The 15,904-nt window shown below is 30.8% G+C and overlaps 1 protein-coding gene across 1 annotated transcript in view; it reads right to left on the reverse strand.

The window, feature by feature from the left end:
* Positions 1-420: 420 nt before the first annotated feature.
* LOC128174316 (uncharacterized) overlaps positions 421-15,904 on the reverse strand; it is a 147,842-nt gene continuing 132,358 nt past the window's right edge. Inside the window, exons 22-39 of the mRNA XM_052839891.1 lie at positions 15,672-15,784; positions 13,156-13,202; positions 12,115-12,425; positions 11,885-11,972; positions 10,632-10,696; positions 10,498-10,534; positions 6,251-6,348; positions 6,003-6,131; positions 5,342-5,493; positions 4,985-5,120; positions 4,426-4,572; positions 3,995-4,082; positions 3,606-3,679; positions 3,375-3,509; positions 3,147-3,266; positions 2,908-3,053; positions 2,286-2,421; positions 421-2,046 (exon numbers count right to left, since the gene is read on the reverse strand). Coding sequence (XP_052695851.1) covers positions 1,972-2,046; positions 2,286-2,421; positions 2,908-3,053; positions 3,147-3,266; positions 3,375-3,509; positions 3,606-3,679; positions 3,995-4,082; positions 4,426-4,572; positions 4,985-5,120; positions 5,342-5,493; positions 6,003-6,131; positions 6,251-6,348; positions 10,498-10,534; positions 10,632-10,696; positions 11,885-11,972; positions 12,115-12,425; positions 13,156-13,202; positions 15,672-15,784 — 2,097 coding nt within the window. The 3' untranslated portion in view covers positions 421-1,971. The remainder of the gene's footprint in view (positions 2,047-2,285; positions 2,422-2,907; positions 3,054-3,146; positions 3,267-3,374; positions 3,510-3,605; positions 3,680-3,994; positions 4,083-4,425; positions 4,573-4,984; positions 5,121-5,341; positions 5,494-6,002; positions 6,132-6,250; positions 6,349-10,497; positions 10,535-10,631; positions 10,697-11,884; positions 11,973-12,114; positions 12,426-13,155; positions 13,203-15,671; positions 15,785-15,904) is intronic.

Consider the following 15,904-nt stretch of genomic DNA (forward strand, 5'->3'; position numbering starts at 1 on the left):
AGAAGTGACGCTATTTTTATCAGTTAATCAAAATAAATCAAAAATTGACATTTTTCTTATTTTTTTAATATGAAATAAAGAGCGACTCTTTGAACAAGAACGAAATTTTTGTCACTTATAAGTACTGGAGAGATACATCTTTGGTGAAAATCTTTTGTTTGTTCAAGCAGTCGCTCAATGTTTCCCTCAAAAACAGCTTCAAAACAAGCTGTTTTATGCTAAAAATGGCGGGAAAAAGTAAATTTCATGATGTTATATTTTTAAATTGTGGGCACTAAAATGAAAATTATCAAAAAACTTCAATTGTATATTTGTACAAATAAAACAAAGAACTACAATAAAATGACAGTTTTCATTTAAGGGAGCCATTTTAGGAACAAACCATATATAGTCTCTATCTGAGTGCACGATTATCTGCAGTTCAAACTATAACGCAATGGCGCCAACCAAGCTAAAAGATGACATCAGAATTGAAATGAAACGCTGGGCAAGAGAGTACGCAATCAAAATGTACTCAGTCTAGTAAATAGTTGTTCAAAATATTCTTTTTTTTATTCATATATTTTTTTCTATGTAATTGTACTATGCAGTACAATAACCAATTACAGATCAATGACCCGATATTAATAAAAAGATTTTTCAATCTGAGTGAGATTTGACCTTAACATGGAGTGGTTGTTCAGGAAGTTTTTATTTGCGATTCGATATTTGGTTTAAAATAATTAAAAATATACTGCTGTAAATAATTGAGACAAAACATATAAAATTGAAAAAAGAATATAATGAAAGGAAATAACAATTCTTAGTACTTTTTTTTAAATTTAGACTCCTGTTGATAAATATCTAAATTGTCAACCCTTTTTTCTTAATGTTAAATAAAAATTATTGTAAAGTTAAAGTCATTTTGTTTACAGAATATTATCTAGAAAGGAGATAATTATTAAAAAACAAAAACAAAAGCAAGATATGACAAAACTATCTTTATTCAAATTTTCGAGTACGTCAGAGCTTTGGCTATTTGTGTTTTTGTGACCGATATGAATTCCTTAATACAGAAATACAGTCCTTAGTTTGTCATTCCTTATCTTGTCTAGCTCAATATATTTTACAGTTAGGAGAACATTTGTGGACAAGCTGATCCTCTAAATAGCGATAAATCGTCAATATTTGAATGAATTTGAAGACGAATTCAACGGAATACCTTCCAAAATATACGTATTCATAATTATTTTTGTTATATATGTTCTTAGCATATAGACACAGACATGTACTCAAATTAAAAAAAAAAAACAACTTATAACTTATGAATAACCATAACTTTTTTGCTCAATAATTCTTTAAGAATAACAAAAACATATATGCGGCATATCAAATACAATGATAAAATAAAATTTTCAAATAGTCAGACTGATGCAACACATAAACTTACCCATTTTATAATTAAAATGCAATATCCTCGTAGTTCATCTTTCAATATTTTTTTTGTTTGTCAAATCTTATATTCATTAAACTGAACTTTAGTCAAATAGAACCATGTAAATTTCAGTTGTTGAAAATGAAGAGATTCTAACATCCAATGAAATGTCATCTGCTAAACCGTATGTGTCTTTACATTTGACATTCAATAATGATATACATATTAAGTGATAATATAACCAATATTAATCAAATATCTTTGTTTATATCATATACCGTAAAAATAGTTATGTATTCGTATTTGTGTATATCAAAACATTCTGGAAAAACAATTCTGATTTGAACACTATAAAAAAAGTAAGGCAATGTTATTCATAACAAAAAAAAATAATTTGTGGTATATACAAAACAACGGAAATGCATTGCTAACATGTATACATAACCGTTACGATACAAAATATGAAATGCAATATAAAAGTAATGTATCTTTATATACAATCTTAAAGTGAAAAAAGTCAACATACAAAATATATATTGTCATATGTAACTGCAAAATTATTGGTTATAGTAGATATTTTCGCACGATTTTATGTAACTCTGTAAGGCTTCCTGAATCAGTTGGTACTCTTCCTGTAGCGAAATAAAAGATAGATACAACGTTTAAAAGTTGTTGTTATTTAGACTGAATTAACGTATTACATTTATCTGTGTTTTCATAAAATTTGTAAAAATAAATGCAAAGAATATAACGCGAATGAAATATCTTTAATAAATAAAAAAAGCTAATTGTCTGATATACCTTTTTATTTAATCATTTTTTTACAGGCAAAAATTTAAAGAAAAACTCCATAAACATCGATTTTTTTTACCAATGATGAGCAAAGTTCAGGACGTCGTGTTTGTAGGAGTCTGACCACAGAGAACACGTCTATCTCCTCGTCCATTGTCAGTTGTTGTATCAGGTTGTATACAGCACAGAACACACCACACAGAGCGGCACCATCACTTTAAGTATAAAATGAGATGTAATTTCTGTTTTAACTTTGATTGCTGTTATACATTAACAATCATTGATCTTATGATTGATGTTATACATTTGGAATGAAGTAATATCATTAGAAAACAATAGTTTTATTTTGTGAAAGTCAGTATATATCTTCGGACTCTACACTCGTCATGTCTAATGTTTTTGGGTATTTTTTTTTTACAATGTCAAGGAAACTTAACCTAGAGCGGTTTTAGACTTTTTCACAAGAAAGAAAATTTGAAAATATATTTCAAAATATTGGTTGGGACATCCATTGGTTTAATTAAACATCCTTATATTCTTTAACAACAATACAGCAAGGTATAAAGGGGGTTTGGACATCAATAAATCATCTTATTTCATATCATTTAAGAAACAATCATTGTTTTTATTTTATGCAAAATAACAATTTACTTTACTATACATGTATTATATATCTACCTGCAACAGAAATTACAATGTACCTGCTTAAGACAATAATCGGAGATTCTGTTTCAATGTTTCGTGCAAACGATACCAAGCTGAGGAGGTTAGTTACTGTCTTTGAATGAGTTCCTTTGATGTCGTTCATTGGCTCGGCTATTTCAACAGACCATGTTTCGTCTTTTTTCTTAAGAAAGATATGACAATTTTGTTTTAATCATTCGGAGAAATGGTATTTTGACTGTATAGTTTTGATGTCTTTCAAATATTGTATACTAACTCCTTCTTTGGTTAGTTCGATTATGCTGCTCTTGATGTCTTTTGTTTGTTCGTGTCGTAATTTTGTTGTGAAAGGAGTAACTTGTTTTGATCTGGTTGTAGTTGGAAGCCATGTACTCGCCTAAAAAAGGAAATTTAAAACTGAGATTTTCAAAATCAACAAAAACTTTATTGAAAAAACCCCAAAATGATTAAAAAAATCAGCCTTATACAAATCAATAAACCGTACACATTCTATACTGCAGAGAGGTTCCATACAGACAACAACTTCAGAGTCATAATCAATAATCAGTCGAAGGAAGTCAACAGCGTCACCTTTTGTCGGGTAATTGGTGATGATAAACGCATTTTGATTGGTGAAAGACTAAAAAAAAATCACACTACATGTAGAATAATGATTTGTTTATGTTGAAAAAAGACGATTCCAAAATTGACGAAAACGATGGTTTTCAAAACTTACGGGAACAGTTATAGCATTTATGTACCTTCCTCGTTTTGGTACATTTGACGTAAGGAAAAGGATGTGCTTGTCAACTAAAAAAATTGGATACTTATCAGTGTCATTTAGATATTTTAAAGAACTTATACTACTCGCTCTATGTACGATGACGACAAATAAAAACATATTTGTGTTGCAAATATATGTCATTTTCAAAACATAAAAAATTACCATTGCTTCCAAATATTTTACTCTCCATATGTTACAATGATTTGAGCTTTGTAACTGTTAATCCTCTCTTACAAAAATGTATTGTATTGGTTTTTTTAAGGTCTTGAAACCTAACTAGAAACATTGCGAAACTAAGAAAAGAAGTACACAATTCCAATATGTAAAATAAGGCTACTTACGAGGGTGAATGGACGCTGAAAAATCATGAAACTGTGAAGACACTTTGTAGTCCTTTGCTGTGTATTGTGGTCGAACTGCCAGTAGTTTCTGTGGGGTACGTGTATATTGTATTAAAAACAAACGTTTATATTAACTGTCTTTTGAGACATGATATTGAACAAAAATACTATGTTGCAAAATGTAAAATCTGTTAACATTATGAATGTCACAAATTTCATGTTCATGGACCTCAGCAAATACGATTACAATTTAAAAAAAAGCAAAATAATTTAAATGTATTTTGTAATTGTTAGTTTTTTAAAATTATTCATTAAGCGAACATTTAAAAAATTCCATGGTTAAGATACAAAAGAAATAAATAATAAACTTTTTCTTATTCTTATCATCCACTTTTCACTTTGTTTTTGATTTATGCTTTAAACAAACCAACCTGAAACTCCTTTTTGAATGCTGGAACATTAGCTGGCTTATTACAGAGTTCATTCTGAAGTTTCTGAAGAAATTCTGTTGTACTCAAAACAGTTGGTGGTGCTTTAAACATCTCATGGAGGGTAAGGAATATAGTCTTGTATTGTTCCTTGTTGCGAATATACAATTTGTCAATGTTTAAAAGTTCAACATGGTATCATATATTAGCCCCCAAACTGAATATGAACGCCTGAAAATCATATTTTAACAGATATGGTTTACCCAGACTTTATCTGTTGTTTGTTGCAATATGAATAAATGCAAATTGATATTAAATCCCCCAAATCTATACAGAATTAGAAGAGCATTTAATATAGTTGATTTTCTTATTAGTCCATTATACTTATTTACTTCTTGAGGTATGATGTAAAGCAGAGTACATTTAAAACCATTTTTTTCCTTATGCATAAATTTAATACTGGTTTTTAAATGACATTTTGATTCATTTTAAGAACTAATTTTAATTATAACATAGCATTTCATGTTAATGATTTTTTTCTATCAAAAAATCTCACACTTACATAGGTCTGGACCATATTCATCCGGTTTCTTCTCATTTTTTTCACATACTCTGCAATGTTGATTTTGCTATGCGTTTTCCCTGCTTCAATCAGTACATCTATTGCAATATAGGTTCCTGTTCTCCCTATTCCAGCACTAAAGTTTTAAGTCATCAATTTCAGAACTGTCTAATCATGATTGTTAAAAATGTTTATTATATCGTTGGTTAACACTTGAGTGACCCCTTTAAATATAATCAAAAGTGTTTTTACCTGTCAAATACAGATGAATGCTGTCTATTCTACTATATAGTGTTAATGGTTTAAACAAAATACAGTATAATAGGTTATTCATACGGCGAGGTCATGTCTATATACCTGCAATGAACAAGGACAGGTCCATTGTGGCTGTCAAATTTGGATCTCGTCACTTGATCATGAAATAGTAAGAGACATAGCGCTTCTGGTATTCCATGATCCGGCCAGGCGGTATAATGATACTGAGTAATTGTTCTACTGGCGCTTTTGCGCTAAAAACGAATAAAGAAATAATTTACGCAAAACTTGTTTGATGATGGTCATAGTTGTTAATGTTAGTTTATTTTATAATATGATTATCATAAAAATATCCAATGGAAAAAAGCGCATAGGAATAAAACAACGACCCATCCTGGTTTTGTGACATTAGAATGAACTTTGTTTAGATAATCAGATGATAAGTAGTGCGTTTTCATTAAGTGATAATACAACACTATCTTTAAACAATGTTACAGTCATCTTCTGCTGGTGATTCTTACTTATTATTATTAAATTCATCTTTAATGCAAATAACTAATTACAAGAAACATGACTCTCAGTAGGTCGTTCTGAGATATATCTGCGTTTTAAGCCATTGTAGAGCTATGCTTATTATTCAGATGGTTTATTTTATTTTTCATGCTATGCATTTCAATGTAGTCGACATATATAGAAAATTGCGAAAACAAAAATTATAAGCAGAAAACAAAAAAAACCACAAAACATATTTTATGACTCTAACCTTCTTTTTGGTGACTTTAAGTTTCCGGATAACGTAAAACGCATACTGTTTCTCTTCAAAAGAGTGAACCGTGAAACTATCGCACTCTATTGATGTTTGAAAGTTAGGCCAATATTGGATGCATTTCCACTTTGGAATGACATAAATGACATATAAATGACAGATTTAGGTAAACTATTTTTAAGACATTAAATATTACAATTTTTTTTCCAAATCAAACAAAATGCACATAACAGACTAGTTTTCACCTTGTCGCCTTCCATGATATTTGTTAACATTACAACCTGCTCCACATTTTCTTGCCAAATCATCCACCAAAAGTCATCCACCGTGTTTTGTTTTGGTCCTGTTAGAATGCTTGATCATACACTACTATGCAATTTTGACATTTTATCATGGGTATTGTGATAAGTTATGACACACAACATGCTCATAGGCCATATTCTTCAACTGAGCATCAATAGCAGGAGAAAATCATCTTTATGTAGTTATGAAAATATCTGGACAGAGTTGTAAAAACATTTTCTTTAAAAATATATTCAGACTTTCTAGAACATCCTTTGCTTAACATTAAACCACTTTCGAACAGGACGATTTCAGAACCAGTTCACATTTTGAAGCTTGCAATTGTTATGATGATCCTAAAAAATGTTCATATTTATATATACCAACGTCAAACTTTGAATCCGTTCTGTGGTTCAAGAATTGTACATAGAACAAGGTCTAAACAATTGAGAGCCATCACACATCAAGATGCCTGCATATTAGTAAAACCATGTATTACTACAATTTTGAGTGTTAGAAAGTTCAAAAGTATAAACCTATGTAAAAATTTAATCCTCTTAACCCCCGCCCTATGTGGCCCCATCATACACCAGGGGATAATGATTTGAACAAACTTGAATCTACAATACCAAAGGATCTTTCCTTACAAAGTACTTGTACAGCTTGCCTCACCAATTTGTTTTTCAAAAATATTTTTTAAATCTGCATTCGAATGTAAAATTTCACCCCTACTTAAGCTCAACCACACCCACTGGATTAATAATTTGAAGAAAAAAAAACAAAACTTGAGTTTACTCTACCTGAAGATGCTCCACGACGAGTTACAAGACCGATTGTTTTGTTTAGAAGATGACCCAAACCTACCCAAGGGAATCATGATTGGAACAGACTTAAATCTACGCTTCCTGAATATGCTTCCACACGTTACAGATTTTCAATTGTTTTTGAGAAGGCTATTTTTGTTTTATTTCTCTATACTTTCATATGTAAAAATTCAATCGCCATTGTAGTCAAACCCTATTCTATGATTTCATTATTTAAGCAAACATAAATATATTCTACCTGAGGAAGTTCCCATACAAGTTACAGAAGAAAGTTTTTTGTTTAATTAAAAAAAGCGGGTACGTTAACACTTTCCGATCGATTATATCATTAACTTTGACGTGAGAATCTACATTCATTTTGATCGTTATCTAGGAATGTATCGCAACGTGTAAACCACTTGATTCCATTACATAGATTATGCTGTATATACTAATGATACTGAATTTAGTATAATCATGATTGAGTATAAAAAACAGCAGTTTTAAAACTTTATAGAAGGTGAATTTTTTTTTATAAACGATGGTTTGGAAACTTTAATTGCTACGAGTAAACAAAAAAAATGGGGATATTCATATGAATGTAAAAACAGCTTGGTATCGTAGCATATTTTACGTGCAATTGATACAGTATGTACCAGTTTTAATAAGACTGTGAAAAACCTACCTGCCAATTGACCATATTCTGTGTAAATCAAACTTAAAATGTAAAATTGCGAAAAATTTCGATACCGGTGCGAAATGTTGTGAAAATTTTTCAGCTTGAAGGGTCTGCGAGCTCCTACAAGGTGGCCATTATTCTCCGAGTAACTGTATGCGTGGTAGAACACATGTCCGTAAACTGGACACTATTCCGGTTCGTATCATGACTATTTTAGATGATAGCAAGACAATCTACCCAGGCACTGTTTCTAGGAAGTTACATGCTGTTGATGAGGCTCTTAATTAAGTGTCAGAGGGAAATAAACACTTGGATGTTGACAGACAATTACCAGCTCATTTGCAAGATGCAAATACATAAGCAACACTAGCCATGAAGATAACCATGATATCGTGAAAGCAAAAGCTTTCTTTTGAAGTATACAGCTGTATCTTTAGGGACAAATGAAGATGTAGGCCGATCAACCAAGGTCAGACGCAAGATAAAAACTCGTGGCAATGATCTATTAAACATACACTTGGTTGACTGTAGTAGAGGCGGATCTACTACAGTCGACTTTGGCGTAAGTAAAGTCCTTAGTAAGTCAGAAAAGAAATATATCGTCACCAGAAAGGAGCTTTTGGCTCTTTTCATTTTCATAAAGCATTTCAGACCTTTCTTTTATGGTCACAAGTTCTCAGTTATAACAGATTACAGCTCGGCAAAATCACTACTTCAACTCAAAGACCCGAGGAGAAATTAGCTCGTTGGATCAAGGTTAAATAGACATACTAGTGGAAATAAAGCATCGAGCTTGTTAACTTCACGGGAATGCATACGGACTCAGCCGATTATTACGTGACAAATGCGTGTATTTAGATTACCTAAATAAGATGTGTCCGAAGGACATGACAGAATTATCGAGGACAAAATAAGAGAAATAATTTAAAAGATAAATCCAATGTAGGGACATACAACTTGTTGAGTCTTTGTTGCAAAATAAGACGCGTCCAGAATATAGTTTTATTTTCTCTGGGAACTATGAAGTTGAGTCAATTTTGGAGTGGAGTAGGCTTACACTTAAGGATAATTTTCCATGCAGTATGTGGGAATTTGAAGACAGTAATATGACAGTAATATGACACCATATCAGATAGTTGTCCTGTTATCCCAAAGAAGACGTATCTTACAGCAAATGCATTATGCAAAAATTTGTGCTCACTTCTGTTTCACAAAGACCCTAAATAAAATTAGGCAAAACTATTACTGGCCAGAGCTACATAGTGATGTAAGGACCTATATCTCTGCATGATCAGGAAGACAAGGTAGCTCGGCAAGGTTCGGACTGAACCCGCAGAAAAAAGAGATGTAAATATTACCATCTACCTCCGAGGAAGACTTAATTTCAGGAAGAGTGATTAGAAATAGATCAGGGCCAATTCAAGTGTTTCCATTTAAAAAAGGAACCAACTCTGGCGTTGTTGAAAAAACCGTGCCGACGAATAGCGAGGAGTTAGGGAATCTAACTGTCAACCTTTATCTTGTCCTATCCACGAACATGGTAGATTAAGCTACTCAAACGGAGGTATATCATCCTAGAGTGAAGGAGATCACCAAATACCATGGAAATAGACAAAAATTTAAGAGAATCAAAGAAAGTAAAGAAATGTTTAATTTGTAGAAACTTACTGACACATTATTTGTACTGTGGTTGTCGAACACTTTGTTTTATTTTACATTTTTGTGAATTAGCATGTTCACGTATGCTTATTCATTCTCATATCAAAGAATGTGCTTTATATCCATTACTTATTCTGTACAGTATTCATATTTCATATGGCATTTTTTAAGCAAATTAGAAAAAACAAAACAAAAAAAAACAAAACATTTTATCATGTCATGCTAGAATTCATGAAGCAATAAGCCGTGGATTATGTAAATAATAATCGGGATTGGAGTTCTAATAATTTTCTAGCATTTCCTCATAACATACGGGCGTTATCTTTGATGTTAATGGTAATGTGCGAGAATATTCCGAAAGACAGTAGTATGTATAAGAGCACACACGAGATTAGAGATGCATTTGTGTTAGACTGTCGAATGAGCAGGTACGATGAACAGTGCAATACATAGTGTTCTATTTCAGTTTAGCTTAGGTTGTTAATATTTCATCACACTTCATAAGCTGTGTGTGTCTGGCTGCAGCTTTTGTCAGGTGCAGGGATAAATCCCTGTAAATACAATTTAGGCATTGAACCTTATAAAGACATATCTCGAGGCTGAGATATGTGACTCGGATAGAGCCACGGAATACATCCACAGACTACAGCGACCCGTCTGTTTTATTTTGCGAACCACTTGATTTGTATGCTTGGGATAGGTAATACTTACAACTATCTGTATATATTAACTAATAACCTTAATTTATTATATAAACGTATTCCTCAAAATCCCCAAAACTAAACACATTTTGTTTTAAAATACCAATACATTTCAATTGATTTTTAATTAACTTCCCTTGAAACAGAGCACATTCTTTCATATAAACAAACCCGTATCCCCATCACCAATAATGATCGTGTCTTGTTGGTTGAAATTAGCCCAGTTGTTCTGGAGAAGAAGTCAAAAATGTTAAAAATAAAAATTACAGATACACAGACAGACGGACGTCGGGCAAAAAATGATCAAAAAAGCTCACTTAAGCTTTCAGCTCAGATGAACTAAAATACATCGACTGCGCACTAATTACCTTGTGCAGCTATGAAAATTCTTTCTCTTTCAATACCCTGAAATAAATAGTATGCCAATATTGAATATTCATATCTTAATATATAAGAATAAAAGAAAAGAAATTCACTATTAACACAAATGAAATGAACTTACATCGATGTAATTAGCATTGATGTAGTCTGGATGTTTGTTGGCTAATACAACTCTTGAATGGTCATCTACAGATTTTCAAAAGATTTAAATCTAAAAACTTGTTTTTATCAAGAATACAATTACATTGAATCTTTAAAAAAAAAATATTACCAATTTGATAAGAAATATGATATATTTTCACAAGATCGTGGGAAGGTTAAGGCAACTCTGAATTCAATGATCGTTAATATTACGGTCAATTTTATAATATCATTTAAACAATGCTGAATATTAATATCATAAAATTGTTTTCACAAAGGATTCATGTTTATGTGTCGGAATGATTCTGCTCTTAGAAGCTGTCGTGCCATTGCATCATGTACCAGTTTAAAATAGATCACTATTTTACTTTAGTAAAAAAAATTAAACAATTGTAACAATAGCCCGAGGTTTAATACTACGTATGATAAAATGATTCGATCGGCCATAAGTTCATGTTTGACAGTATTACTGCTTGAATTCTATTGTTAATCGCATGATAAAAATGGTGTCTTCATCAGTCGCAAACCTTCTCAATCTCTTCAAGTTCATGGAAAATACCATGTTATTTTCATTTTTAGCAATGAATCAAAGGATTCTACCAGCATGTTCATGATTTATAGTCATGTTACGTCAAGTTACGTATGATATTTGCAAAATTCATCATTCATAATATACGGGGTAGTTTTACACTTTTGTTTTTTGTCACACTGACAAATGAAACACGTTCAAGCCATATAAATGTCTACCTGCTTATCTTATAACACTTGCTGATAAAACAAAATATTCATGCTTATATTATCCTGGATATTACCTACAGTGTAACTGACACTCATGTAAATCTTGGGTATCTGTATTTAATAAGTCTTATGTTAACACTACATTTTGATTATTTGTTCTCCGGCACTGATCTCTTCCATTAAACATGCATGTGACGTCATCAATGAGTATGATACGTAACAAAAGAGAAATTGAAGATATTTTTCATTTAAAAGAGTATATTTTAACATTCTATGCCAGTAGATTTTGTATAATTTGGACAGATAAAGTTGAAATATGACATTTTTCCTGAATAAAAACAACATTATTATGACGTCATATAGATTCCAAGAATATTTACTCACACAATCACTGAGAGTTGTCTCATATCTTTAATTTAATCATTATCATTTCCTTTTTTTATTTTTTATTTTTTTATTTTTTTTGGGGGGGGGGGGGGAGTATTATATTATTACATGGAAAGGTTTTTTTAAATCTGTTTTTCGAGACATTTTCAGTGCGTTTTCCAAAATCACATGGGTACCTCTCTCCATATAACAACATCTGAAAAAAATAACATAAATTACCGTACAGTTATTTGCAAGAAAAAAATATGTACATACTAAATATGATTAAAGATTGATTATTTTTTATTTTCATTCTTAGTAGTTTAAAACTTAGTAGTTTATAACAGTGTATAACCTACTGTATATTCCTTTTTAAACCCATCATTCTCATTCTTTGATTTTTCTTTAATTACACTTTCCAAGTTTGATATCTCAACACCAAGCAAGGGTTCTTCATTCACATAAAAATCTCCGTAAGGATTTTCCTCGTGTATTTTTTCGTCAATGTCAATTTCTTCAACCTTTAGTTCTGATGTTCTATGTACTTCTGTTGGTTCACTATTTTCTACCGGCCTTGATTGAATCTCAAGACTGATATCATTCGACTCGTTTTGTACTTCAAATCCAACATTTTGATATAAGTTTGAGAAGGCCATCGTGTTTGTGGTAGCTGCTTTTTAAAGAAACGATATGTTTAGTATATTTATATTTAGAAATTGAGATTGTTTCCTACGTTTGTTCTCCTTTTTTCCCATTAAAAAACTTTGTATTTAACCTAGTGATTGTGGTACATGTATTGAAACCAACAGAATATTCTTCTAAGCCAATGCTATCTAGTGAACAAAATTTGCATTTACAAACAAAATAGAATTTTACAAATGAGTACAGTTTCTGATTGTTTCATATTGGTCGTGCTTTAACGTGAGGTTTGCTGTTATAAGGAGATAACTCCAATGTTCATTGTGATGTATAATCAGTTACCCTTTTTTTATGCATGATATAAATATGTATTTGAGAAAACAGCTGACTTTAGTTATTTATTTTGCATGACGTTATTGTTTAATGTAAAAACAAAGTAGCAAAATATAAGTTATTATTGATTTCTACAAAGAAAAAGTCTCCAATATTTTTTTTATTTATATTTTATGAAAGTAATGGCTTTAATTGTTTTTTCATTTACACAGGAGTAGTACAATAATTTGACTTGTGTTGCATTTTATTCTGTTTATAAAAATAGAAAATAACCCCTTTTCTATTTCATTTTCAGCAGGCTAACTGCACTATCCAAATATCTTTTCATTAAAAGTGAAATATAAGTTAAGCAATTGTTAAGAAAGCGTCACGTTTTCGTTTGTTCTGTTTAACATTTGTTGTACATATTTTAGACGTGCGTTACTTACCATTGGAATAGGATTGGTTTTGCTTAAATTTTGAAGAACGTCTAATACTACAATAAATAAACATGCATTTATATCCTCGTACTACAAAATTTAGCAGAACAAAAAATGGGGAGAAAATGTTTAAAAAAAAACCACACACATAAACATATTTTTGTGTAGTGTTTATATATTTTTTGCAATTTTATTCTATATTTTATTCTTTACCTTTAGTGTGTGTATATTCATGGATTGTTTAACTTTATCCAAGTACTTTCATTTTATATGTCCATGCTACCAGCAGGAAGAAACATGTAAGAATCTGTGTTTACAAAACGCACTCATTGTGTATTTTAACCGGTTGATTACTAAAAAATCACTTGTTAACTGATTTTTTAAATGTTGGCAACAATCTAGATCCCCGACTTTGCGGAATCTTAAAATATTGATTGTTAATAAGAAGAGGATGTTTAGACAGATTTGTACACATGACTATAAAAATACATTCTATGATTCGAACATAGTGATATTTTTTTTTCTGTAAATAGCGGTTCACAATCTTTCAAATAGGTTGATTTTACAGTTGTACTTGTAATTTTGTGTAAATTTAAGTTTAAAGATGTAATGAAAAAACAAATTACAGGAAATCTATGGACATCTTTATTTTGATATCTGTTGATTATGGGAAAAAGATACATGTAGACAAATTAAAGATATCGCCTAGTTTGTCGTTAGGAGAATCAAAATGCATGCCCTTCAGTCACTAGTAAAGTTACTAAGATAAATCTGAACATCATTTTTTGGCAATTCAGGAATCCTTCCGAATAAATCATTTACTAGTATTCATTTTTCTTGATATCTTGAGTGTATTTAGAAAATTTAACTTTGAAAATCACCAAGGGCATTAAATACGAGGACTTTGGGAAAAAAGGCAAGGAATCACGTAGAAATAATTGTCTAACTGTTTATCAATTAGCAAAGTATTTTTTCAGTAAGAAAATGCACGCAATAGTTAAATATTGCTAATAATACATTTATCCAATTACCATATAAAAATATATTAATGTATTTTCAGTACAAACGATCATCGTTACATTACTTTAAATATAGGCTGACTTCTGTTCATCCAAACGATACATCACACATAAGGCAATGGAATTAATATATTACTTTAATTTTCTAAGAATACTTAAAGGAAGTGAACATGAAAAAAATAATTGTTGCTTAATAAATTTTAAAAGCCTTTTGAAACTTAAAAATGAGGTCTGTTACCTTTTTGTTTATTTCTATCAAGAGATTTTATCAATTTAACACTCAGTGGAAGGTTTATGGAGGTAATCCATTATTCCCAAGCATGCATCTGTTCTCTGACGTAGATAAGCCACATTACTGCTGGTGACTGGATTAATGTTGGAACTAGGCCAGTGTTTATGTACAGAGTTGATAAAAGTTACGAAGAAAAAATAAACCTTGATGTGAAGAAAATTGTGTGTACTGTCATGAGAATACAAGGATTTAGTACATTTCTATAAATTAACCTCAGTTAACTATATATATGATTTGTGCAAAAAATGAATAGATAAATCAATTTGTGAAATATGAGATATGCATTCCAGATGTTTGTAGGGAGATAAAATGCTGCTTGTAGATTCCAATTTAAATTAATATAAAAATGTAATTTCATTTTCTTTGTTGGGTTTCTTACTGTTACTTTTTATTTAAATGCTCTGGAAATTTTTCTGATTTGTTTTTATATTTTTTGATAGATAATATCTTGATGATATATACGCTGGTTCTGTTTATACTGTCAGAAGAAACACAGGAATAAGACATATTTTAAAAGTCAGAATGCTGAACAATGCATCTTGTGTGCTCATTTATGTAGAACACATAATGTTTAAACTCATAAACAAGAAATTCCCGAGTGCAAGAAAAAATAGGTCACAATAACACTGATCCACGGACATTCCATTCTAGTTACATGTCATATTAACTGCTGGTGGGAATCCATTATTCTGAGATTCAAAATCTTCCTCCATAAACACTGTTTATAAATGACAACTCTTTACATCCAGTTCAAGTTTCAATTCACATTTTGATGATGGCATTTTATCTCTGTTACTAATCGTGTGTAAAAATGCAATGTGTCTCACTGACGTCAGCATCAGTGCTGCCCTCTCTTAGATGCTTAGCGATAACCCAGCAGGGAGGTAATGATTTTAACAATATGGCAGCACTCATGGATTGCAAGAATTAGTTATTCTAAGTGGTATATCTATTTACTGAGGAAAGCTCTGTCTAAACGGTTTTCATATATCATTATGCACATCAAACAGACAAATTTGAGACCTTAATATTTTTTTCATGTACCCTTTCTTTAATATAATGTTACCTGCAGGTGTAGTGAAAAAAGATTTATAAAAACGTTTACATATATATGAAGTTAGAAGTATCTCTGATTAACAATTTCATGCAAAAAAAATGTCGACCAACGCACGTAATTTGTCGTTGCAAAATTTTCCATTTCTTATGCTTCTTACCGTTTGTATGCAATGATGACACCAATGATTAAAATAAGTATGATGATAGCAGCAGATGTCCCACCAATAACTGGTAACGTTGGAATAATACTGTTGTCGGTGTTCTTTAGGGGCTGAATTTAAAAGAGAAATAAATATAATTGATTATTACTTAAACTTTAAAAATTGTGGTTTCTAAAAATAGGGTTTTCGTCTTTGAAACGTGCTTACGTGTACCGATAAGTATTAAAGGA

Source organism: Crassostrea angulata, chromosome 2 (genome assembly GCF_025612915.1).
Source record: "Crassostrea angulata isolate pt1a10 chromosome 2, ASM2561291v2, whole genome shotgun sequence".
NCBI classification, from domain to species: Eukaryota; Metazoa; Mollusca; class Bivalvia; order Ostreida; family Ostreidae; genus Magallana; species Magallana angulata.